This window comes from Xyrauchen texanus, chromosome 7 (genome assembly GCF_025860055.1).
Source record: "Xyrauchen texanus isolate HMW12.3.18 chromosome 7, RBS_HiC_50CHRs, whole genome shotgun sequence".
NCBI classification, from domain to species: Eukaryota; Metazoa; Chordata; class Actinopteri; order Cypriniformes; family Catostomidae; genus Xyrauchen; species Xyrauchen texanus.
Window position 1 is genome coordinate 38,769,006 of NC_068282.1, and position 24,147 is coordinate 38,793,152.

The 24,147-nt window shown below is 38.6% G+C and overlaps 1 protein-coding gene across 4 annotated transcripts in view; it reads left to right on the top strand.

Annotated features, from left to right (window-relative positions):
* The window catches only part of LOC127646284 (bone morphogenetic protein receptor type-2-like), a 46,718-nt gene that overhangs the window by 11,940 nt on the left and 10,631 nt on the right, over positions 1-24,147 (top strand). For all 4 annotated transcript variants that reach the window (XM_052129809.1, XM_052129810.1, XM_052129808.1 and 1 more), the window contains 6 exons: positions 8,533-8,715; positions 8,794-8,970; positions 9,658-9,765; positions 13,331-13,422; positions 13,527-13,754; positions 19,974-20,088. In XM_052129809.1, the coding sequence (XP_051985769.1) occupies positions 8,533-8,715; positions 8,794-8,970; positions 9,658-9,765; positions 13,331-13,422; positions 13,527-13,754; positions 19,974-20,088 (903 nt within the window). The remainder of the gene's footprint in view (positions 1-8,532; positions 8,716-8,793; positions 8,971-9,657; positions 9,766-13,330; positions 13,423-13,526; positions 13,755-19,973; positions 20,089-24,147) is intronic.

Here is a 24,147-nt window from a genome sequence, read left to right on the forward strand (position 1 = left end):
TTTCTATATGTTACGTTCCTGTGTTGTCTGCCCTCTGTTCTCTGTTTCACTATCACGTTGATTTCACGTTTCCTTGTTGTCCGCTCTGTGTTTTCCATTTCACCCGTCACCTATCCCGCTCCATGTCACGTTTTCCCTGTTGTCCGCCCTGAGTCTCACTGTCCGTGTGTTAAACTACAATTCCCACAATTCCTGGCCTCTCTCACTGCCTGCACTCTTCATTGTTCTCACCTGTGTCTCGTTTAGTCTTCATTGTGTTTGTGTATTTAACCCTGTTTGTTTCTCCTTTCCCCTGTTGGTCTTTGTTGTATGTAGATGCCGGTTTCCCATGTTTCCATCGTTGTTTTCCTCACAGTTATCCCCGTGTATGCCGTCCGTGTTATGTTAACCCTTTGTTTGCCTTTCGTGTTTTGTTTACCTTTTCCCATCGTGGATGTTTCCTTTTGTTCATGTTATTTTGTGTTGCCCCTTTATTGTAATAAACCTTGCTGCGTTTAGATCCTCGTCCTGTGTCTACTTCCACAACGTCATAACACTATACCTGCTGATCTCCTGATGATGTAATGTCAACAAACCATAAAATGACTGTAAATATAATGATTTAAACAACTTTACAGCTCAAATAATACATTAAGTTTAACAGAAGTATTAATTTGTGTTTTTTAAATTCTAAGTTTAACATTTCCACTTTTAAACGCTCCAAAAACTGGCCCCATTAACTTCCATTGGAAGTACCTTACTGTAACCTCGATTTTTCCTTTTTTAAATAAAAGGAGGGACGAGTCAAAATACATTTTTGTGGTAATCAACCTTATGCCACTGTTGATTGAGCTTACCTTGTATTGAACAAGGAATATTCATATTCCTTGTTCAATCTTACATATTAAACATTAACCTTTAATATGTTTGATACATGTTTAAATGGAAGTATAGTTTATACATTTCTCAAAATGAATATTTGGTTAAACTTTGGTCTGTTACAGTTTCACACATGTTTTATCGTTTTTCACATTATTGTCAACTGAACCTTTTTGTCAGTGTAAAATTGAAAATAGACCTTATTAAATATTGATTAAACATGAAGGACATTTTTGTCAAAAGAAAAATATTAACACTGATTGTAACTGGGTTTTCAACACTTTTAGTCAACTTTAAGGCTTCATTAGTTCATTTCAGTGGTGCTGCAGTGTAACAAATAAGCTTGTTAAAGAACAATTATTCCATGTACTCTCTCAATTAACATGAAAATTGCATGCACAATAATTATAATACCATAATACATTAGAGGCAAACTCTGACAAATTTAGAAAATTATGAAATTATGTAAATGAGAAAATTAAGAGGAAAATGATTGGCCTTTTTTAGTAAACAGTAAAATTGCATGTTGGGTCAACTGTCCATTAGTATTGATATATTTAGTATGTTTTCTGGACATGTATAAATTAAAATCAGAATAATATGTGTTTTTATAAGCCTAAGTGTGTGCACGCACATGATTCTGTTGACATAATGTGGGTAATGAAACGTCTGTGTGTCTTTGTATCAGCTCCCAGGGTTAGCATGTGTGTTTAGTAGAATAGAGCCCCCCTGAGTAACAGCTCAGATGTGTTGCTATCAGAGAATGTTCACAACCTCCTCCACAAGCAGACAAAGGAGAGAATGGAAGGGAGAGAGAAAGACAGAGAGTGGGAGACATTTCTCTTTGGACATCATAGCAAAGGATGACCTTGGACATAACATTCTAAAGTTGAGCTCACTTCCGCGATAAACATTATCTGCATTCCTCACAGATAGTGTCTTCAATCTGCCACCCTTAAGAATAAACTTTTATCATACACACTGAAAACATCACCTGCACAGCCCTGTGTCTGTCAATAAGTGAGACGCTTTAGAAAGATTTGTTCTCACAAAGTCTTTCTGATTGAGCTATTGCATTCTCAAAACAACTGATGGCCACAGAAATGCACCAGTCACATCTTTGCCTTCCTTGTCCTCCTCTGCTATTGGCCAGTTGTTTGAGTCTGTTCAAGCTCCCTCAGGCCCAGTTAGACAATTCTAATTCTATTACTGTATGTCATAAGGCTTTATATCAATAGTGCTAACAGCAACCCCCCATTATTGAAGCATTATTGTGGACTTTTACATAAGGAGCAAAATCTATATTATTTGTCACGAAGATTGATGTTCTTTAATAATAGCGTTTTTGTGTGTTGCCCATTGTTTAGTATAAATTCACAACATTCTACTTTGTATTATATTACCCTGGCTTTAATTAATTTTTAAATAATGTAATCCAATATAGCTGCTGAGGAAGTGATATTTAAGGCCCAGATATACTTCATACGAAATAGAAGAACAAATGGGACGTAATTTAGAACAAAATCTGGGAAAAAAAGTGTTTTTGCATTTGTTTCGTGGTTCGTAATAGCTCGACTGGGCAAACATTTAGGAACTTCTAACTGGCTGCTAAACACCTTCTTGCTGCAATTGGTTGCCTGTTATTACTCTTTTATAAACCCATCTTTGCAGTTTCATCAGTGTCATCATAAATTACAATAATAATGTTATCAGCACATATTATGGCTGCATGTAGCTTTTTAGCACACTAGCGTCATGAATTCAGAATCTAAACAAGACAAAAAACATTTCTACTGCATATACACTGGTGGCCAAAAGTTTGGAATAATGTACAGATTTTGCTCTTATGGAAAGAAATTGGTACTTTTATTCACCAAAGTGGCATTCAACTGAAAAATTACTATTACAATTTGTAATATGTGCAGCAATGATGGCTTTGTGGATCCTTGGCATTCTAGCTGCCAGTTTGTCCAGATATTCAGGTGACATTTTACCCCACACTTCCTCTAGCACTTGCCATAGATGTGGCTGTCTTGTCAGGCACTTCTCATGCACCTTACAGTCTAGCTGATCCCTCAAAAGCTCAATGGGGTTAAGATCCGTAACACTATTTTCCAATAATCTCTTATTCAATTACCTTTTCTTTTTGATTTTCTGTTTCAAAAGTGTCTTTTTCTTTGCAATTCTTCCCGTAAGGCATGCAACCCTGAGTCTTCTCCTTACTGTTGTACATGAAACTGGTGTTGAACAGGTAGAATTCAATGAAGCTGTCTGCTGAGGACGTGAGGCATCTATTTCTCAAACTAGAGACTCTGATGTACTTATCCTCTTGTTTAGTTGTACATCTGGCCTTCCACATCTATTTCTGTCCTAGTTAGAGCCAGTTGTCCTTTGTCTTTGTACTGTAGTGTACACCTTTTGTATGAAATCTTCAGTGTTTTGGCAATTTCAAGCATTGTATAGCCTTCATTCCTCAAAACAATGATTGACTGATGATTTTCTGGAGAAAGCCGTTTCTTTATTGCCATTTTTGACCTAATATTGACCTTAAGACATACCAGTCTATTGCATACTGTGTGAACTCATAAACAAACACAAAGACAATGTTAAGCTTCATTTAACGAACCAAATAGCTTTCAACTGTGTTTGATATAATGGCAGTGATTTTCTAGTACCAAATTAGCAATTTAGCAGATTACTCAAGGATAAGGTGTTGGAGCGATGGCTTCTGGAAATGGGGCCGGTCTAGATTGAATCAAAAATGACGTTTTTCAATTAGTGATGGTGCTGTTTTTTTTTACATCAGCAATGTCCTGAATATACTTTGTGATCAGTTGAATGCCACTTTGGCAAATTAAAGTACCGATTCCCTTCTGAAACAGCAAACTCTCTACATTATTCCAAACTTTTGGCTGCCAGTGTATATATTACTTTAAATCATTACTGAGTGATTAAAACAACTTCTTTTACTGACTTAATGTGAATTCTACTCATAAAATGAGGCATAAAGTAATTGATAACACATTTTAATGTCACAGTAATTTAGGTATTACTGAGTGTCCTCATATTTAAATGCTCCTCTAAACACCTCCCACTGCAGTATGGTGGGTATGTCTGAATGTTGCAAACAGTATACATTGCTCAGCTGTTTAGAACTTATTTTTACCCCTGAGTGAAGAACGCAGAATAACTTATACGGAAGTATATCGGGGCCTTAGTTTGGCATCTTTGTCTCTTTTGACTGTAATCTATCTCTCTAAAAAAAAATTCTTCTTCCAAAAAGTCATGGAAATGCACAAGTCGATTCATTCTTAAACTGTTACTGAAAAATAAAAGTTGCTATGGTTTTCCATTGACTACTATAGAAGCAATAGTTTATTCCATCCTGATCTCATGAAAATTTCATGACTGTGTCAAAATTCTTGCAAAATGAAATTATGTGCTTCATTAGGCTCTGATTTTCACTGCAGTTTCTCTGTGAAATACCCAGCGGAGGGCACCAAACACGAGTGAAATGGTTCCATAATCAGACATGGTTTTATAAGGTGAATGTTAAATAGGGCTGCTTGATTATGGCAAAAATCATAATCCCGATTATTTTGGTCAAAATTTAGATCTCATTCACTTTGAAAACATGTATTTATTGAACTTAGTTGAATTTATTGAAATTTAACATCATGGTTACTGTTGTAACCTCCATTCCCTGAGGGAGGGAAGGAGGCGTTGTGTCGAATGAAGTGACAAAGGGGGTCTTTCTTGGGAGCCTCGCATACCTCTGAACTCGAGAAAAGGCCAATTAGAAATTGGCAGACAGAATTTTTATGTACCGCCCCTGGACATATGGGTATAAAGGGAAGCGGGCGTGTGTCTGTAAGGTTTTTGCACTAAGGAGCCCAGAATAAGGTTCGGCCGTTTACAGTGGTAGGTCCAGTGTTGTGGCAGAAGGGACACAACGTCTCGTTCCCTCCCTCAGGGAACGGAGGTTACAACAGTAACTTTGACGTTCCCCTTCTGTCACTCACTCGACGTTGTGTCAAATGAAGTGACACAAGAGGTCCCGTTCAAAATCGCCATGCACTAGACCGTGTTACGTGAACTGCTGACACAGGTGCAAGCAGGCTGCTGTGTGCTAGAAGCAACTGTATCGGCCGCACATAACCCTCCCCAACACCCCATAAAAGGGGGGGGCATTGGGGAGGGTCATATACAGACCTCAGGTTCCCAGCACCCCTGAGGGGAGAACAGGTGCTACATGACCAGCATGGGAGCAAGCCTGGCAGCCGCGGCCTTCTCTCTTTCTATATCTCTCGCATAGAGTGTAAAGCTGCTGGGTTTATCTTAATGCTATGAAATGCATCGGGGAAGGCGGACTTTCCTGATCCTATTCTTTCAGGGGGAAAAGACCCTGCGGAGGCCACATCCTGCCCAGACTAAGGGGAGGTGATATGTGGCTAATACGCCACGTGGGTTGTGAAGCCACACATGGGAGCGGCACGGTGGTTGGTTCTACCTGATGAGGGAGGAGCTCTACAAACTCTGCGAACGGGGGCAATGGGACTGCCCAAGAGAGACGCGGGTCTGCCGACAGGGAGATGCCTGAAGAGAGAATTAAGCCTGTGGAGCCCTACCCCAGTACAGAATACTTGTGGCTCGTAGTGGGTCTGGTCGCAAATTGCTCTGCTGAATTCGCAGGACAGAAGGCTAGGGAGGAAGAACATCCAGGAAGCAAAAGCTTAGTGGCTAACCTAGAAGCACACTGGATAATCTTGGTGAAGGGCGCTAGGTGCAAGCGGAATACCTGGTCGGCTGTTCCGTATTACCGAGTTCTTTCCACCGTCTGCCGAAGCAGACAAAGAGCTGCTCAGCACATCTACAGCTCTGCGTGCGGTCCAAATAGATACGCAAAGCACGTACCGAACACCGCAACGAAAAGGCTGGGTCTGCCTCCTCCCGGGGCAGCTTGCTTGCAGATTCATGACCTGGTCCCTGAAGGAGGTTGTAGGAACCTTGGGCACGTAGCCCGGTCGCCGCCTCAGGATAACGTGAGTATGTGCCGGAACCGAACTTCAGGCAAGTGTCGCTAACAGAGAATGCTTTCAGGTCCCCAACCCTCTTGATGGAAGCTAGTGCTATCAGGAGGGCCATGAAAGCATAGCGGACATCCACGCGTCAGCTTCAGACTGGGCGAGCAGACCTGGTGGCAGCCCAGACCAGGTGGCAGCCCAGAGGAGTCATCAGCATCAGACGCCACTGTGACACTATCCGATACAGCGGCGAAATCATTATCCAGCTCGCGGTGTCAAATGCAGGAAGAAATCACGCTAAAATTCAGTGCTTTTTAACAGCATTAAAAAAATTTAACAGCAGTAGGCTATCAAGTATTCAAGTAAACATTCAGAATGAAATACAACATAAAAGTACTTCTGGTTGTCACTGTATGATTATAATACATGAATACTTTTTAAAGTTACCCAGTCAAGAGCAGTGAGCATTTTCTTGTTATGGTTTTTTGATTATTATAATGACACTAGCTTACATTTACACTTACAAGTCTGCCATTTTAATACAAATCCGCTTTTTTCTCCACTGTTTACATTCACTTTAGACATCACTCTCTGTGTTTACTTTAATACCTCACCAAGACGGCCATTTTGGCGGAATTTTGAAATGTATTTGATACATGTTCAGCACACACACATATGCCGCCTTTCAATCAAACAGCTGTTATTAGATCACTAGCGAATTGTAAAATGACATGTTCTGGATTACTTTCAACAGCAGAATAAGAATATTAACTTTCTAATAAGCGACACGGGCCTAGGCTATCACAAATATAGCCGGTATTTTTTCGTTATTGACGTTTTAATCAGTCTACTTGTCGGGTAAGTAAAATTATCTTTCACATGCCCCATCAAATATCCACTTGTCCCGGACAAATGTTAACGTCGAGCCCTGATTAAATTTAATATTCAACATTCTCCGATAAAATTCTGCAGTATAGCTCCTTAAGTAAATAAATGTACGTTGTTTTAAAGGAGTTTTAGATATTATTTTGGAAAGCAAGGCAAAAAAGGCTAATCAAAAAGTTTTGTTCCAGTGTATAATGGGCTAAGACTACACTCTCTCACCTTAATGTACACTTCGATCCTTCTTTAACTCACAAAAAACAAATTTTCTCTTCTTATTAGAGCTGCGTAACGGCGATTGTCTTCATGATAAGATACACACAGTAAACGTGTGTGAGTGACGAGCATCCCCACACCAGAGTGTTCATCATCCAGGAGAAGATTCAATCTCTTCCCTGGTCACATCACGCAACTCATAGATGAGTTGATGACTGCACAGATAAATGCCAGTTTCAGAGTTTATTTTCATAACCCACTTCCTTATTATTTTAAATTTAATATAGAATCCTTCATAATAATAACCATTTTATTATTGTATTCATAATGTTTAAAAGCCAAAATCATAATATAATTTTTTTTTATTAATCGTTTTAAAGAGTAAAATATACCTCCCTTACCTTAAACTTTTACCTAAACCTAACCAATAGTGAGGTAAAACCTTACCCTAAACCAACGCCTGAACCTAACCGATAGTGTCCTAAAAGCAAATGCGACACGAAAGCAATTTGTTTTATGCAATCATGTCATTTTATGTCACTTGAATGACACTTTCGGCTTGTATGCATGGCTGGGCTCGAGCCTGTCTTCCCAGCTCAAAGTCCATCACTTTGTCAGTTTGCCACTGAGCTACTGCGCAAACTTATCATGTTGGAATAAGTGTGTAAATGTAGTTGGGACTTTAATACAAGTGTTAAAATATATAGTTTTTTGTAATAATAATGCATTAGAATAAAAGTGTTTTGAAATCATTACATAGCAGTGTGTGAGTAATAGAGCAAAAAATACGTGTTTATAATGTCATAATCAGCCGTTGTACTCGTGATTTGTGTAAAGTGAATGAAATGCATAGTTGTTGTAGCACCTCTAGTGTTAATTTCATCAAGAAATTGCAGCAAAAAGTAGAACGTGGCACATAAAACTCAGTTTGCAAAAATGTAGTTTTAGGAACATTCATTCATTGAGACTAGGCTGCTTTATTCCGCATTTCAAAACCCGAAATTTTAAAAGGTCCATACAGGCAGATAAATAATTAAGCAATGAGGTACATGAAGCCATGCTATATTTTCAATATAATTCATTTTACTACAGATTCAAAAGATATTTTTACACAAACATTTTAACGCTGCTTAAGCAGACTCTGTGCCTGCTTGCTGCATATAACCTACAGTAAATTAAAATATGCCAGCTCTGACTCACCTCAGCTTCTATTGTCGAAGGAGGCTCTGATGCTGCACTGGTTCTGTGTAAATAACATGCAGCATCAGTGCAGCCTTAAACTTTGCCATTGTCATGACGGAGTATATTTATTATTTATTTATAATGTATTATTTTATTTCATCATTTCATTTTTCTATATTGATAGTTTCACAATTAAAACACTAATGTCAACTTTATTTCTGCAATTGTAATTTCTCTGTAAATGCATTTGTCACTTGTGCAGCATTAAACACTCTCTGTAAATGCAACATTCTGTGACATATTTTGATAATCTCTCTGTCTGCCTTTGTCTTGCTCTCATTTTTACTGTTTTCTCTGTCTCTTTATATAGCTGCTCAGAGCGGGCAGAGGGAATGCGCTTATGCAGAACAGCTGCAAGCTCTGGCAGAGCAGATTGGTGGACGTGGAAAAGGGCGTGTCTTTCTTGAGAACTCAACCATTCGCTGTAATCATGGAGGTCACTGTTTTGGACTCTGGGGGAAAAAAAATAATGAAATTTTCTTAGTGAAGCAAGGTAGACAATTACAATCCAACAAATGCAACAACCTTTGTCACATGCAACCTCCCTCACCTTAACTCTGTGTGCCTACAGGTTGCTGGACAAATCTAGGTGACTATCAGGAGTGCTCCGACCGCTGCATGGTGACCAACCCACCATCAGTGGTCAAGAATGGAACATATCGTTTTTGTTGCTGCAACAAAGACATGTGCAACATGAACTTTACTGAGGACTTCCCTCCCCCCTCCCCAACCACTGCACAGCCTCTCTGTGAGTTTGTAACCCCATTTTTACCTGGTTTTAAGATGCGTTTTGGGTAATCTGATCACATGAGGCCAGTGCTAAATACAGGTCTAAACAGGGTCTAAAAAGTTTTGTGATCAGATCTCAAAAAACCACATATGAATGTGGTCAAAAACGCATGTGACCGCGTTGCATTTGAGGTGTAAATGCTAATTCGTCTTGTATGCTCCCGGCAGCCGCTCAATCAGCCGCTGCGCTAAAACAAGAGTTTAAACTTTTCCGGCTTTACAGGGAAATAAGGATACCCGAGATGCATCTTAATACCAGGTGGAAACAAGGTCATTGTGTGTGTGTGTTTCAGTGAAAAATAGAGTTTTTAAGTTCAGCAAATGGAAACAAAAGTGTATGTGAGTGTTTGTACTAATGGCTAATCGGATCTCTTAAACCACATTTGGATGTAGTTTAAAATGCATGTGACCACATCACATTTGTAGTGTAAATGCTAATCCTGCCTGGTGTGTCCTGAACAGCAGTGAAGGACAGCTGATATACTTGTCAATCTATCATTGCACTAAAATAATATTTTTAAACCAGATCTGAAAGCCTTGATTATCTCTTGCAAATATAAACTCATTGAGAACTTTCATGATGAATATTTGCAAGTACTTCCCTTTATGGTAAGTTTATTAACATTTTGTGTTTGATCCCTTTAAGATTCACGCCGACTTTACAGAGAGGAAGCCATTGTTGTCACATTAGCAACTGTCTCCATGGTCGCTGTCCTTGTTGTGCTGCTTTTTTTTGGATATCGCATGCTAAGAGGTGAGTTACCATAGTGATTTTATGATTCCTGCTTTAAATATACTGTGGCCCCAAAAGGTCATTGCATTAGACAAAATGTTTTTAAAACTAAGTGACATTCATTTTAAAGAAAGAAAAGCACTAGCATACTTTTCAAGCAAAACATTACAAGTGTAACTGGTCCTGCTCGACCCGCTCTGAGCGGGATTCTAACCATCATCTCCGGCATGGGAGACGGACGCACTAACGAGGCGGCAAAATGCTACAGCCTTAAGCTGCGTCCATTCTGCCAGCAACATGCAGCGACAAAACGACCTCATCTCATTCATTTTCAATGAGAGCTGGCGACTTAATGCGACACGAGTGACTGCGACCGTTGGCGACCGGATATGGGCGTGTCCAGCGACGCAACAAAGTTGAGAAATGTTTTACTTTATGCAAATGAAGAGCGACTTTCGGGAGCGACAGTCAATACGAGTGAAGATGATAGTGCTCACGTGATCCTAATATTTTTATAATAATATTAATTGTAAAGAAACAGTGCTGTTTAGACTCTCCATACACACCACTAGCGACCTAGCCGCGACATGCAGTGGCAAAATAGCTGGCAGTGTGAACGCAGCTTTAAGCATCAGTTGCTAGTGCGCTACTTGATGCTAGAGGAGTGAGGTTTACACACTGCACAGCTACCTACCAGCTGGCTACAGTTTCACTAGCACAATTGTGTGAACTTAAGGGGAACATATTTCATACATCCACTGAAAATTACCTTGAGATGTAGGTAATGCAATATTCCGGGTTCAATACAAGTTATGCTTAATCAACAGCATTTGTGACAATGTTAATTACGACAATAATTTTTACTTATCCTCCTTTTTTTTATTAAAGAAAGTACAAATGGAGGTTACAGTGAGGCACTTAAAATGGAAGTGAATGGGGCCAATTTTTGAAGTGCTAAAATCAGAAAGGTGATGCTTATAGTTTTATAAAAGCACTTACATACATTTTTCTGTTAAAATTCCTGTGCTATTGGATCTGAAAGATTGTATTAATGGTCCTTTTAGCGTATAAGGGTTTACGTTGTTATGTTGTCATGGCAACAAAGTTGTAAAATTGCATATAACTTTACAAAGATAAAGTTAGTAAGTGATTTTATTACACTAAAATCACGTTAACATGCATATTGTTTATGTCTTGAGGCTATATTGAAACAGTAAGTATTTTAACTAAAAAACCTTTATCGAATTAATCGTGATTAATCGCATTTAATTGCATATACAAATATTTGCTGTGAAAGCCCCTCATATAACAATAATTCAACATACACTCACCTAAAGGATTATTAGGAACACCTGTTCAATTTCTCATTAATGCAATTATCTAATCAACCAATCACATGGCAGTTGCTTCAATGCATTTAGGGGTGTGGTCCTGGTCAAGACAATCTCCTGAACTCCAAACTGAATGTCAGAATGGGAAAGAAAGGTGATTTAAGCAATTTTGAGCTTGGCATGGTTGTTGGTGCCAGACGGGCCGGTCTGAGTATTTCACAATCTGCTCAGTTACTGGGATTTTCACGCACAACCATTTCTAGGGTTTACAAAGAATGGTGTGAAAAGGGAAAAACATCCAGTATGCGGCAGTCCTGTGGGCGAAAATGCCTTGTTGATGCTAGAGGTCAGAGGAGAATGGGCTGACTGATTCAAGCTGATAGAAGAGCAACATCGTTACAACCGAGGTATGCAGCAAAGCATTTCTGAAGCCACAACACCCACAACCTTGAGGCGGATGGGCTACAACAGCAGAAGACCCCACCGGGTACCACTCATCTCCAGTAAAAATAGGAAAAAGAGGCTACAATTTGCAAGAGCTCACCAAAATTGGACAGTTGAAGACTGGAAAAATGTTGCCTGGTCTGATGAGTCTCGATTTCTGTTGAGACATTCAGATGGTAGAGTCAGAATTTGGCGTAAACAGAATGAGAACATGGATCCATCATGCCTTGTTACCACTGTGCAGGCTGGTGGTGGTGGTGGTGTAATGGTGTGGGGGATGTTTTCTTGGCACACTTTAGGCCCCTTAGTGCCAATTGGGCATCGTTTAAATGCCACGGCCTACCTGAGCATTGTTTCTGACCATGTCCATCCCTTTATGGCCACCATGTACCCATCCTCTGATGGCTACTTCCAGCAGGATAATGCTCCATGTCACAAAGCTCAAATCATTTCAAATTGGTTTCTTGAACATGACAATGAGTTCACTGTACTAAAATGGCCCCCACAGTCACCAGATCTCAACCCAATAGAGCATCTTTGGGATGTGGTGGAACGGGAGCTTCGTGCCCTGGATGTGCATCCCACAAATCTCCATCAACTGCAAGATGCTATCCTATCAATATGGGCCAACATTTCTAAAGAATGCTTTCAGCACCTTGTTGAATCAATGCCACGTAGAATTAAGGCAGTTCTGAAGGCGAAAGGGGGTCAAACACAGTATTAGTATGGTGTTCCTAATAATCCTTTAGGTGAGTGTATAATGATGAAATAATTATACATAGTTATCTTTAAATATAATTTTATATATATATATATATATATATATATATATATATATATATATATATATATATATATATTCTGATAATTAAAATGCATCTCATTCTTGTGGCAGAAGAGTTAATCATTGATAAGACAATATAAAAAGCGGCTTTATAAAACAATGTATTGTTTACTACCATATTATTGAACATAAACCAATCATTGGCATACAGTTCACAGCAATCCATTTCACAAGTGAATTTGTCAATCAGTTGGAGATTTATTATGAGGGCTTGTTTAAGGACCCGTCAATTTCAACAAGCGTCCAACATGCTTGTGTAGCGTTGCGTCATAAACATAATTTTTTTTAGGTCACTGTGTCAAGTTAAATATAGTTTAATACTTAGAACACAGCTTGAGATCCCTTAGTTTGAATTTGCGCTCCATCATGTGTTTTGAACGCAAGAACGTGATGCATGTTTGTGTTCTTCTGTCTGCCGAAGTGTTGTTTTGTTCACTGTATAAATTGTGGGTTGCCACACAGCTGAAATTTCAATTACTGCCCCTGGAGTAAACAGGTGGTACTACAAGCTGGCATTTCTCAGGAATCTTCCTTATTACAATCATTGCGATTAATTGCGTAAATTTTTTAACACGTTAATTCAGTGCGATTAATTGTATTAAAAATAACGAGTTAAAAAATGTATGCAATTAATCGATTAAATCGACAGCCCTAATTTTAACATTTGAGTATTGGCCCCATTCACATTCATTGTAAGTGCCTCACTGTAAACCAGATATTTGCAGGTTTTTAAATTCTTTTTTTTAAGGAGGGACAAGTCTAAATGAATTTGTTCTGTAATCAACATTATGCTAGAAATGCTGTTGATTTATCATAACTGTTATTGAACCCAGAATATTATTTTAAAAGTAATTTAAAAGCACAAGAAGGCCTAGTAGATTTTATTTGATTTTTGGGGTCACAGCATGATCTTAGATTTGTTCTACCAGTGTGGGCATGTAGATTTATGTGCCTGCATGTATTTCAGGACGTGGTAAACACACTCTTCACAGCCTTGATGTTTTGGAGAAAGTGTTTTCTCCTCCTTCTCTAGATTTAGACAACCTCAAACTGCTGGAGGTAAGAGACTCCAATCACAGTTTGATTATGTCTGTATATCTTCCTTTATAACTATCTTTCTTCCCCTGTTTTCCATTCATGTCTTTTCTGTCTTTTCCTGACAGCTAATTGGCCGAGGCCGATATGGCACAGTGTATCACGGTTCACTGGATGAGCGTTCTGTGGCGGTGAAAGTTTTCAACTCTGCTAACCGCCAGCAGTTCGCTAATGAGCGCATGATTTACCACCTCCTCCTGGACCACGAGAATGTAGCACGCTTCTTAGAGAGCGAGGAACGTGTGGGCACAGAAGGCAAGACAGAGTATCTCCTCTTGCTAGAGATCTACCCTCATGTGAGTATTTCAAGAATGCCGAAAATCCCAAACTAGAAAATTTTCTGAACATTAAAGGTGCCGTTTTTTCTTATCCCTTGTGTTGTGTTAATTTGTGCTAACTCCTTTTGTGTTCCCAGTCAAAAATTAACCGCCCACTAAGATTTGTAATAAATCTCTCATATTGCATATATCATCCCAAGATATTGCATTACGCCCGTTTCACACATACTCCGTTTGCAGTGCGTATGCGGTGCGTATTTCTTTCCGTACCCATGTTAACAGGTTAGAGCTTTCAGACTGCACGCGGATGCAGTCCGTCGATCCGTTCCAGTTGCGGTGTGTATACAGCAGTGCAGCGATCGTTTCTGCACCGAGTCTATTTTTGCTGTGCTGCACCGCACTGAATTAAAGTGGCAGCACATTGTTCACATTAAAATAGACGTAGATTGACAAGAAACTAATTAAAAATATATATTTTGAAACACAAATTCTATTTATTAATTTCTAAATGTAATTAATGTGTACTTTATCTGTCCTGACCTCGGTGTAACAGCAAGCCTCTGCTTGGGTTCGATGGAAGCACGATACGTTGTGGTTTGCCTTGTGATGTCTGCTCCAACCAGAGAAAGAACATTATCCATCTGTTCGGCACTCATCCGAAAGTACTTTAGGTGCCGGTCACTGTAAAGTTGGAGTTCTGAGACAAGCACCAAACTGTCTCCTGCCTCGTTTGACTGAGTGAACCCAAATGCATCCTTCTTAGCAACAGATATAGCGCGATAGCTTTTCTTCTGTCAACAACTGGAACTACATGTAAAACAAAGAATCACAATGATTAAAATTACTTTTCATACTGTTTCAATGTCTTAAACAATGTCAAAGTTAACGTTTGGATTTAAAATTTACTATCAAAATTACTTACACATTTTTGATTTTGTGGCACACAGAAACTGCGGATCAGTAGCGCACTGCAAACGCAGCATATGTGAAAGCACTATAGCGCGTGCTGCTCCTGTACCGTATACGTACCGCATACGCACTGCAAACGGAGTATGTGTGAAACGGGCGTTAGATCTCTTTGTGATTTTCTTTTTTAGTAATTATGACAGGCTATTGATAGAAGAATTCATTGAACTGAGCTTATACCGTGGGGTGCACTTATTTATTATTTAATAAATGAATAACCATTTGCTTGATCCAAACAAAATAGGTGTCATTTTAAAGCTTAGAATCTGGACTTTACAATGCATATAGCTGATCCTACCAATTCTTAAATAATGTTTTTTAATTTGCTGTCAAATTATATCTGTTTTGATCTAATAATATGCAAATTTGTTATCACAACAATTATATTCAGAGTTGGTAAAAACCTAAAATATATATATATTGTAAAAGGAATTAGATGAGCAAGGAGGAGGTGAGAACCGGCTTGACAATATAAATAATAGTTTAATGAGAAACTTAAACAAAAGACACAAACACACACATGAAGGACATGCCCGTAAACGATCTCTCTCTCCCGCATCATCTTCCGCAGTTGGCCTTTATTCCACTCGGAGGCTTGATTAGCCTGATAAGGGACTGGGTGTGTAGAATCACCACCCGGCCCGCCCTCCGCCCTGCCACATATATACAGTATATATATATATATATATATATATATATATATATATATATATATATATATATATAATAGCCATAGCCACGTGTTATATACCGTTGGATAGGTAATGGGATTATTAAAATACAATGAGCAAATTTGTTTCACTCAGAGGCCAAACTTCAGTGAGTTAGTGTATGAAATTCGTCACGTGGAGGAGGAGGCAGGAGGAGGCATGTCATTGTTTACAAGAGAAACTTACACAAACCACAGACCAAGCGCTGTTCACAAGCCAAAACAGTCCAAACTATTTAAAAAGAAGAAACACATTTTTTTCTCCAAATAATAATAAAAAAACATTACTGCAGTAAGTAACCATCCTTTAATTCGGAGCAATGCCGTTGCGTTATGTACTTGTGTTTTTGTGCTGAATTATAAATCGGTTGATGAAGAGCGGAGCACTGAGTGAGGTGTGACAATGTTTTCACACATACCTGAGTTTGCTGGAAAAACAGCACAGGAACAGCTGATGAATTCAGATATCGACCCTTTGTTTCTTTCGATGGTCTGAAATCCTCAGGGGTAAAATGTTGAGAATGTAGGGTTGTACTGATATCCAGGTTCAGTGCGATAAGCCAGAGCTTCAGTCGCACATGATCATGTATAGGCACGCCTCCACGTGATGCGTGACCTTACCAACGAGCTTATGTCATCCCTCTCATGAGCGCTTATCACAGAGACGTACGGGAGCCAACATTTGTAGTTAAAAAGTACATAATTATTGTTTTGTTTCTAAGTATAATGAATCGTTTGGGTTCAGAAGAACTTTATTTGTCGACTGGAGTCGTGTGGATTATTTTGATTCATCCTAAATATGCATTTTGGGCCATCAAAATTGTAGTACATTCACTTGCATTGTTTAAAGGAGGAGGCCTTTAATGAAATCTTTTTGATGAAGAAAGAAACTCAAATGCATCTTTCTATTCCTTTAAGGCACACTTAAAAATGTATGAATTTCGTTGCATCATATACAAAATAACAAGCAAGTGGCATCTGCAAAAAAATTATGCTAGCTAGACCTTTTTCTCAGAACTAACTTTTTATTAACATTGCTAACTAACATTGCCATTTTTGCAATGAATCTAACCAACAAACTCCTTTAAAAAAAAAAAATGTTTGCTTGAAAAAGTGTGTTTGTATTTTCTTTCTTTTAAGGAATATTCCAGGTTCAATACAAGTTAAGCTCAATCGACAGCATTTGTGGCATAATGTTGATTCTAAAAAAAATTGTATTAAATGTTTTACACTTCCATTTCTTTAAAAAGACTAAAATATAGGTTACAGTGAGGCACTTACAATGGAAGTGACTGGGGTCAATTTGTAAACATTAAAATTGTCACTGTTTCAAAATAATAGTCACAAGACACAAAAACATGCGTGTCAACATGATTTTAGTGTGATAAAATCACGTACTAAACTTTTCTGCGTGAAGTTATATTAAATTTGACAACTTCATTGTCATGATGTCTTATAAGTCTAAGCCCTGTAATCCCGATCCTGATTTATTTTACACCTCAAATAATAAACAAGTTTTAACAGAAGAATAAAATTATAAAATTATAAGCTTCACATTTCTGCCTTTAAACGCTCAGAAAATTGTCCCCATTCATTTCCATTTCAGGTGCCTCACTGTAACCTCAATTTTGCTTTTTAATTCATATTTGTGGTAATCATAATGCCACAAATGCTGTCAGTTGACTAAACCTGTATTGAACCCGGAATATTCCTTTAAAATAAATGCCACATGGTTTGGTATTTTGTTATCTAATGCAATGATATATTCCTACTAGTATCTTAAGTGTGATTTAAGTGTATAAGTGTATTTGGGCCACTGTATGCCCATGTCTGTTCTCTGAAATGTAGGTAGCCAGAAAGCACTGAAAGCCAAACAATCTCATGTTATTCCTCCCAGACTCTTAGCTCTTCTTTTTTTCTCTCACATTCCTTCTTATTTACTTCATAACTCAAAGTGTTAATGCAGGCATTTATTTTGACATTATATTTAGAGCCCTATGGGATCTGATGTCATGTTTGATCTTGTAACAGCAGTCCAAAAACATGATACGATATCTACAGAGATTACCCAAAACTCTCACTCTCTTCCTCCAATTTTTTTTCTTTTCTCTGCTCAAACAAGCAGCTTAAATAAGCCTAACCTTGTTTGCTGGTCTCCCAGCCTGCTCAGGCTGGTCTATTGGCTGGTTTTAGAGGGATTTTAAGCATTTGTCAGACTGGAAGACCAGCTAAAGACCACTTGACCAGGTTTGTTTGCTGGTTTGTGTTAGTTTGCTAGTTATAGCTTGTCTTTCAGCATGGTCAGGCTGGTCTGTTGGCTGGTTTTAGAGTGGTTTTGTCAGGCTGGGAGACCAGCTAAATCAGCTGAGCACCAGCTTGGCTAGACTGGGAGACCAGCTTAAACCAAATAAACTAACAAGCCACCTTATGCTGGTTTAAAATTATAACTCTATGTGTATCAAATATGATACACAAAGTTTATGGCTCCTGTTTCACTCTCTGTTTAGGCTGACAAGCCAAACAACCTATGGTATGTAAGTGTCACATGTCTATGACACCATCTAGTGGTTATTTGTGAAAAAAGTGGTTTAAATGTTTATATAGATCTATTTAAAATGGCGGCAGACTTACGTGAAAAGTGACTCTTATGTTGGGATAAATTACAGCTTATTTTAATAAGGTAAAAGTGACAGTAGTGATTATATGATTACTGATATTTTAAAATGAGTATTTGCTTAATATAAGCAACTTGTGCTTGGTTAAATCTTTTTATATAATTTTATTGAAAACCCCCTTTAAAATCCATGTATCAAATATGAAACAACAGGCTTTTGAGATATATCTCTCAATCACCATTATATTCCATTCAATCCCACCACAAAAAACAAAAAACTAAATCACAGAACTTTGAAAATTCTGACATTTACATTTTATAAGATATGTTTAAAGTGTGAACTAATATTTCTATATATTTTCATAGATGCAGCCTGCTCTGTCATTCTAAAAATCACATTATTTTACAGCTATTATTATGTCATCTTACCATAAGTTCCTGAGACCTAGCGAAAAAGGTTTTACAGTTTCCCTTTTTTAAATGTCAATGTAGTGTTTGGTGCATTAAATATACAGTGCTGTGCAAAGATTTTAGGCACTTGGGAAAAGTGTTGCATAGTGAGGATGTCTTCAAAAATAATGCCATTATTAGTTTTCATTTATCAATTAACATCATACAAAGTCCAGTAAACATAAAAAAGCTAAATCAATCTTTGGTGTGACCACCTTTGCCTTCAAAACAACTCCAATTCTCCTAAGTACACCTGGATACAGTTTTTCTTAGTTGTTGGCAGATAGGATGTTCCAAGCTTCTTGGAGAATTTGCAACAGTTCTTCTATCTATTTCGGCTGTCTCAATTACTTCTGTCTCTTTATGTAATCTCAGACTGAGTAAATGTTCAATGTGGGGCTTTGTGGGGGCCATGACATCTATTGCAGGGCTCCCTGTTCTTCTATTATAATCTTTTCTATTTGCAAAAGTAATGTTTGGGAGTCTAACATTTATATTTCTTATTGACACACTAAAGCTGAAAATATAAACCACCATCTTAAGACAAATGCTTTTATGAAGCATCTTATGTGCCTAAGACTTTTGCACTGTACTGTATAATATAAAAATGGTTTATTATTCATATTGTATTTGATGTGCTAAATTGAACTGTGATACATTTCAATCTATATTTATAGAGGACGCTTTCATGGCCAAACTTTCTAACATTTGGTATGTCTGAAAAGCCAGGGGAGTTTGCTGATTATACCCCAAGATTTATAACTGTAGCATGTATGGGCTAAGAAAAAGCTCAATAACAAATGTCCTACACAAAAATGAATTGCTGGGCCTCAGGAGAATAATGTCTAATGTATCAAAAATGATACATAAAAAAAATATATATTTCTTCTTATAGTTTGTCTAATGATACTAAATAGAGTTTAATGTCAAAAAATGAGAATTTTCTAACAATTCTTTCATATGTCAGGCTTTAAAGGTTTGCTTTTTTCAAATGTTTTTTTTGTTTTTTTTTGCTATATTTTCATCCTCTCTTTTGTTTTGTTTGTGATAACTAAACCAGAAAAACGTCACAGTTCAGTGCAATATCCTTCATTTTCCCTGTATATTTCCGAGCTCTTGCCGCATACACCCATCCACAAACACTTGATTTTAATAGAGGAAGAGAGATTATTGACTGAGCTGAGAAGTTTTTAATTATTCATAACCATGGGCTCTCAGCTCATGCTTCCTGTGGGCTAACCTCAAGCCATGTTGCTATAGCGCAGCCCTGAGGTAGTCCCAAGGTAAGGCAGAAGTGCATTTAGAATATTGTTTGTGCTGTAACTTGAATACACTGTCTCTATTTCTCTTTGCTCTACACCTTAATCTTAGCATCCCTCAGTTCACTCTCCTCTTCCTCCCACTGACTTTTCCCCTCCCTTCTGTTTTTCCTGTGAGTTACTCCCTGTTCTTTGCAGCTGATTTACTCTGAATAGTGTACTCCCTCTGTCTTTCCCAGGGCTCTCTGTGCACATATCTGAGTGGACGGACTGTGGACTGGCTGAGCTGCTGTCGTTTGGCTCTGTCTGTCACCAGAGGGTTGGCGTACCTGCACACAGAGACACAGAGAGGGGGTGAGACACAGTAACAGATACAAAAACACTGAAAATATATTCACCCAAACATTTAAGTATATTCCGGTATGACTATCTTTCTTCCATGAAACACAAAAGGAAATGTTTTGAAAAATATTAGGCACATAAAAGCACCAACAAAAGAAGTCCAAACGACTTGTTTGTGTTATTGTGTAAGTCTTTTGAAGCCCTACGAAAACTTTGTGTGAGAAATGGATCGAAGTCGTTGTTTACTGAAAATCTCGTAACATGACCATGACTTTAAACCTGACATGATACATCTACTAGCACTGTATTTGATTTGAGAGCTACAGCTGAGGGGAGATTTTTAGTTAATAACTATTTACATTTTTTGTCACACAAAGCTATCTAATGGCTTAAGAATTTGCTCCATTTTGGAGCTCAACAGCCATATGGAGTTGTCATTCATTTGGTTGTGTATGTGTGTTCATTATTTATAGCCTCAGTCTGAGAAAGCAGGAAGGCAGACTCGCAGGCATGGGTGTAATTCTCAATGCATTTTTTAGTTTCCTGTGTCTTTGTTTCAATGGCTCTAATAGTAATCAGGTTTTATGTAGTATCAAAGATGTGCATGGAAATGAGAGAGAGAAAGAATGAGACAAAAAGGAAATTAGAGAAAGTGTTGCTATGTTTTCAGCTTACGTATGTGCAGTCATCCTGATATATACTGACATGTCCTTTTTTAACTCACAGACACAGGAATTCACAAACTCACATACAAATGCACTCTCATATACAGTATACAGTGCATCTGGAAAGTATTCACAGAGCTTCACTTTTTCCACATTTTGCTATGTTGCAGCCTTAATACATGTTTCAAATCCAATGAAGCAACACTAGGGGACTTTCTTGAAGGTTTTGGTTACCTCTGAACTTGAGAAAAGGCCAATGAGAATTTGGCAGACAGAATTTGCATGTCCCTCCCCCGGACATACGGGTATAAAAGGAGGGAATCGTGCATCTGTTCATTCAGATCTCTTCTTCAGAGGCGAGCTGTTTAGCGATCAGCGGCTTTCTCCTTCTCTGCATGGCAGTGCAGCTTTGCCCCTGGGTGCTTCGGCAGCGCTTCTAAAAAGAATAATTTTCTAAAAGAGTTTATTTCTCTAAAAGAGCACACACAGCAGGCATTGAACGTCCTTTTCAGGATGTGTCTTTTTAAAGAAGCCCTTCCGCCCCTGCGTAGTTGGGTTGGACTGGAACCCTCCATCCTCCCCACAGCCCTCACGGCTAGACGATTGGTTCCTCGGGTCCAGGCACCGCTTACAGCCACGTCCCCCCGGTCCCTTTCTTCCCGGAGGTGCATGAAGAGTTGACAAGGTCGTGGAGGTCACCTTTCACTGCCCGCAACCGACATCCTTGCTCATCCGCTCTCATTACCCTCGACGGTGGGGCGGCCCACAGGTCAGCAGATCAACCTCAACACGGCGCATTTCCAGTACGCATTTCCAGTGAGCCTACTTGCACGGGTGCTGTGCAAGGTCAGGGAGGACGAGGAATAAGTCACTCTAGTTGCCCCTATTGACCCACACGGACTTGGTTCTCGGATCTCACACTCCTCGCGACAGCCCCTCCCTGGCGAATTACCCTGAGGATAGACCTTCTTTCTCAGGGACAGGACACCCTCTGGTATCCACGCTCAGACTTCTGGAACCTATCGTCACCTCCGTTCCCTGATGGAGGGAACGAGACGTTGTGTCCCCCCGGCCACGACACCGAACCGAGCCACTGCAACGGCCAAACCTTATTCTCGGCTCCTCAGTGGAAAACCTGAATGAACAGATGCACGATGCAAATTTTGTCTGCCAAATTCTCATTGGCCTTTTCTCAAGTTCAGAGGTAACCGAGGCCTTCAAGAAAGTCCCCTAGTGTCACTTCATTCGACACTATGTCTCGTTCCCTCCATCAGTGAATGGAGGTTACAACAGTAACCGTAGACGTTAACTATGTTAACATTCGTTAATACATTATGAACTAACATGAACTAACAATGAACAATTGTATTTTTTATTAACTAGCATTAACAAGGATTAATAAAAAAAAAAATATATATATATATATACACACGAGCAAATGTGCTATATGGCCCTACATCAGCACTGCTGTGATTCGGCTGCAGGCCGAGTGCCGTAGGTAATTATAGCAGTGCTGATGTAGGGCCATATAGCATGAATGCGAGTGTGATATTACTTAAATATAAGTTCAATGAACAATTAAATTTTAAAAAATTTGGAAAAACCGAGTAAGGTCATAAAAATGTATTTGTGCATAGAACTACTTTATTACGCTACGGATCAGAATCTGCCGTTGCTGGTTCAAAACAAATGATGTGTCCAAACCTCCATTAATAATTCAAAAAGTTCACTTCAGAAATAGTATCATGGCTTGTGCTGTTTCTAACAAGTTATTGCATAAACAAGGATGGATTGATGGGTGTGTGCGTGTCTATGTGTATTTGTGTGTGTGTGTGTGTGTGTGTGTGTGTGTGTGTGTGTGTGTGTGTGTGAGAGAGAGAGAGAGAGAGAGAGAGACGGAGTGTGTGTGATAACCTGTTGCTACTCCCAAGCAGATATGCTGTCAGCGTTCTGAAGGTCAGCTTTCTCAATGAAAAAATAGCATCCAAGCGGGGGTATTTCTCCCTATTTCGTGGTAGCCGTGCTATAGTCGATGACTATAGAAACAGCGATGTCCTTCGCCATTTTTAAACTGGCGAAGGACATTACTGTATCCAATGTGGAAACTCGGTAACCGCCTCGAGTTCTGTAATCAAACAGTAATTTGTGTCTCTTAGCTGCAATGAGCCTTAATCCTGAAATTGTTCATTTAAAGCCGTTTAAAACAATGTCCTATCTTTAGTAATGTAGTGGTAATACCTGCGATCACAGAGCGCTGTTCTATGTAAACAATGACTAACGGATTCACTTTACGCCACCAACTGGCTCATATTACACACAAAAATTATCTTTTGCCACTACCTGCTGACTTACATATGTAATTTCAAAAATAAAGACAGTAACTCCTAACAGATAAGCACTGCTTTTGCACTTTAGTTTAGAATGGCACGAACACAAGCGGAGTGATACACACAGTGAAGAGTCCGAGTGCTGATCCTGTCAGGCCATCAGTGCTCATTGAACGTCTCTCGTCCAATCAGATTTGAGGACCAGAACTAACTGTTTTGTATATTGTTCATTGTTGGTTCATTATACCTAATGCATTAACTAATGTTAACGAATGGAATATTATTGTAAAGTGTTACTGTGGCAGGGTGGAGGGCGGGGCCGGGTCGTGGTTATACACACCCGGTCCCTTATCAGGCATATCTTGATTAGCTTGATAAGGGACCGGGTGTGTATAATCACGACCCGGCCCCGCCCTCCGCCCTGCCACAGTTACCAAATATTTTTATGAAACTGATAGGTCCGCTTCTAAAATCTGATTGGATGGGCCATGTTCAAACTGTTACAGGTTTGAAAGCCAATAGATGCATCGATGTGATGTAAGTCTACACTTAGGCTAATGAACTGTATTACTAGGAGGAATAGTTTATTGTGATTATTATAATTACAAATAAATGTAATTATTTAATGAGCATTTTGTGCTTTTATTTAAGTGCTTTTTTAAAACAGCGTAAACAACAATCATGGCAACCCAAGGCACTCTTAACAACAATTACTGTAATGTACAGCCTCTCATGGCTTATTCCTTTATTTCAGATACTCTCAACTGGTAGGTCGACCCTATATATATATATATATATATATATATATATATATATATATATATGTGTGCATATATGTATATATATATATATATATATATATATATATATATATACTGTATATATATACACAGAGTGAGAGAGAGAGAGATAGAGAGAAAATAACCCATAATAATAATAACCAATATCCTTAGTTGTTAATGTCAAAAGGCTGTGCATCCAATCAAACTACTGTATTTTGGTGTATATCTTTAACTTGGTAGAAGATATCTAGCCAAATTAGCCAGATGCTGAGATGGTCGAGAAAGATATATGACCAA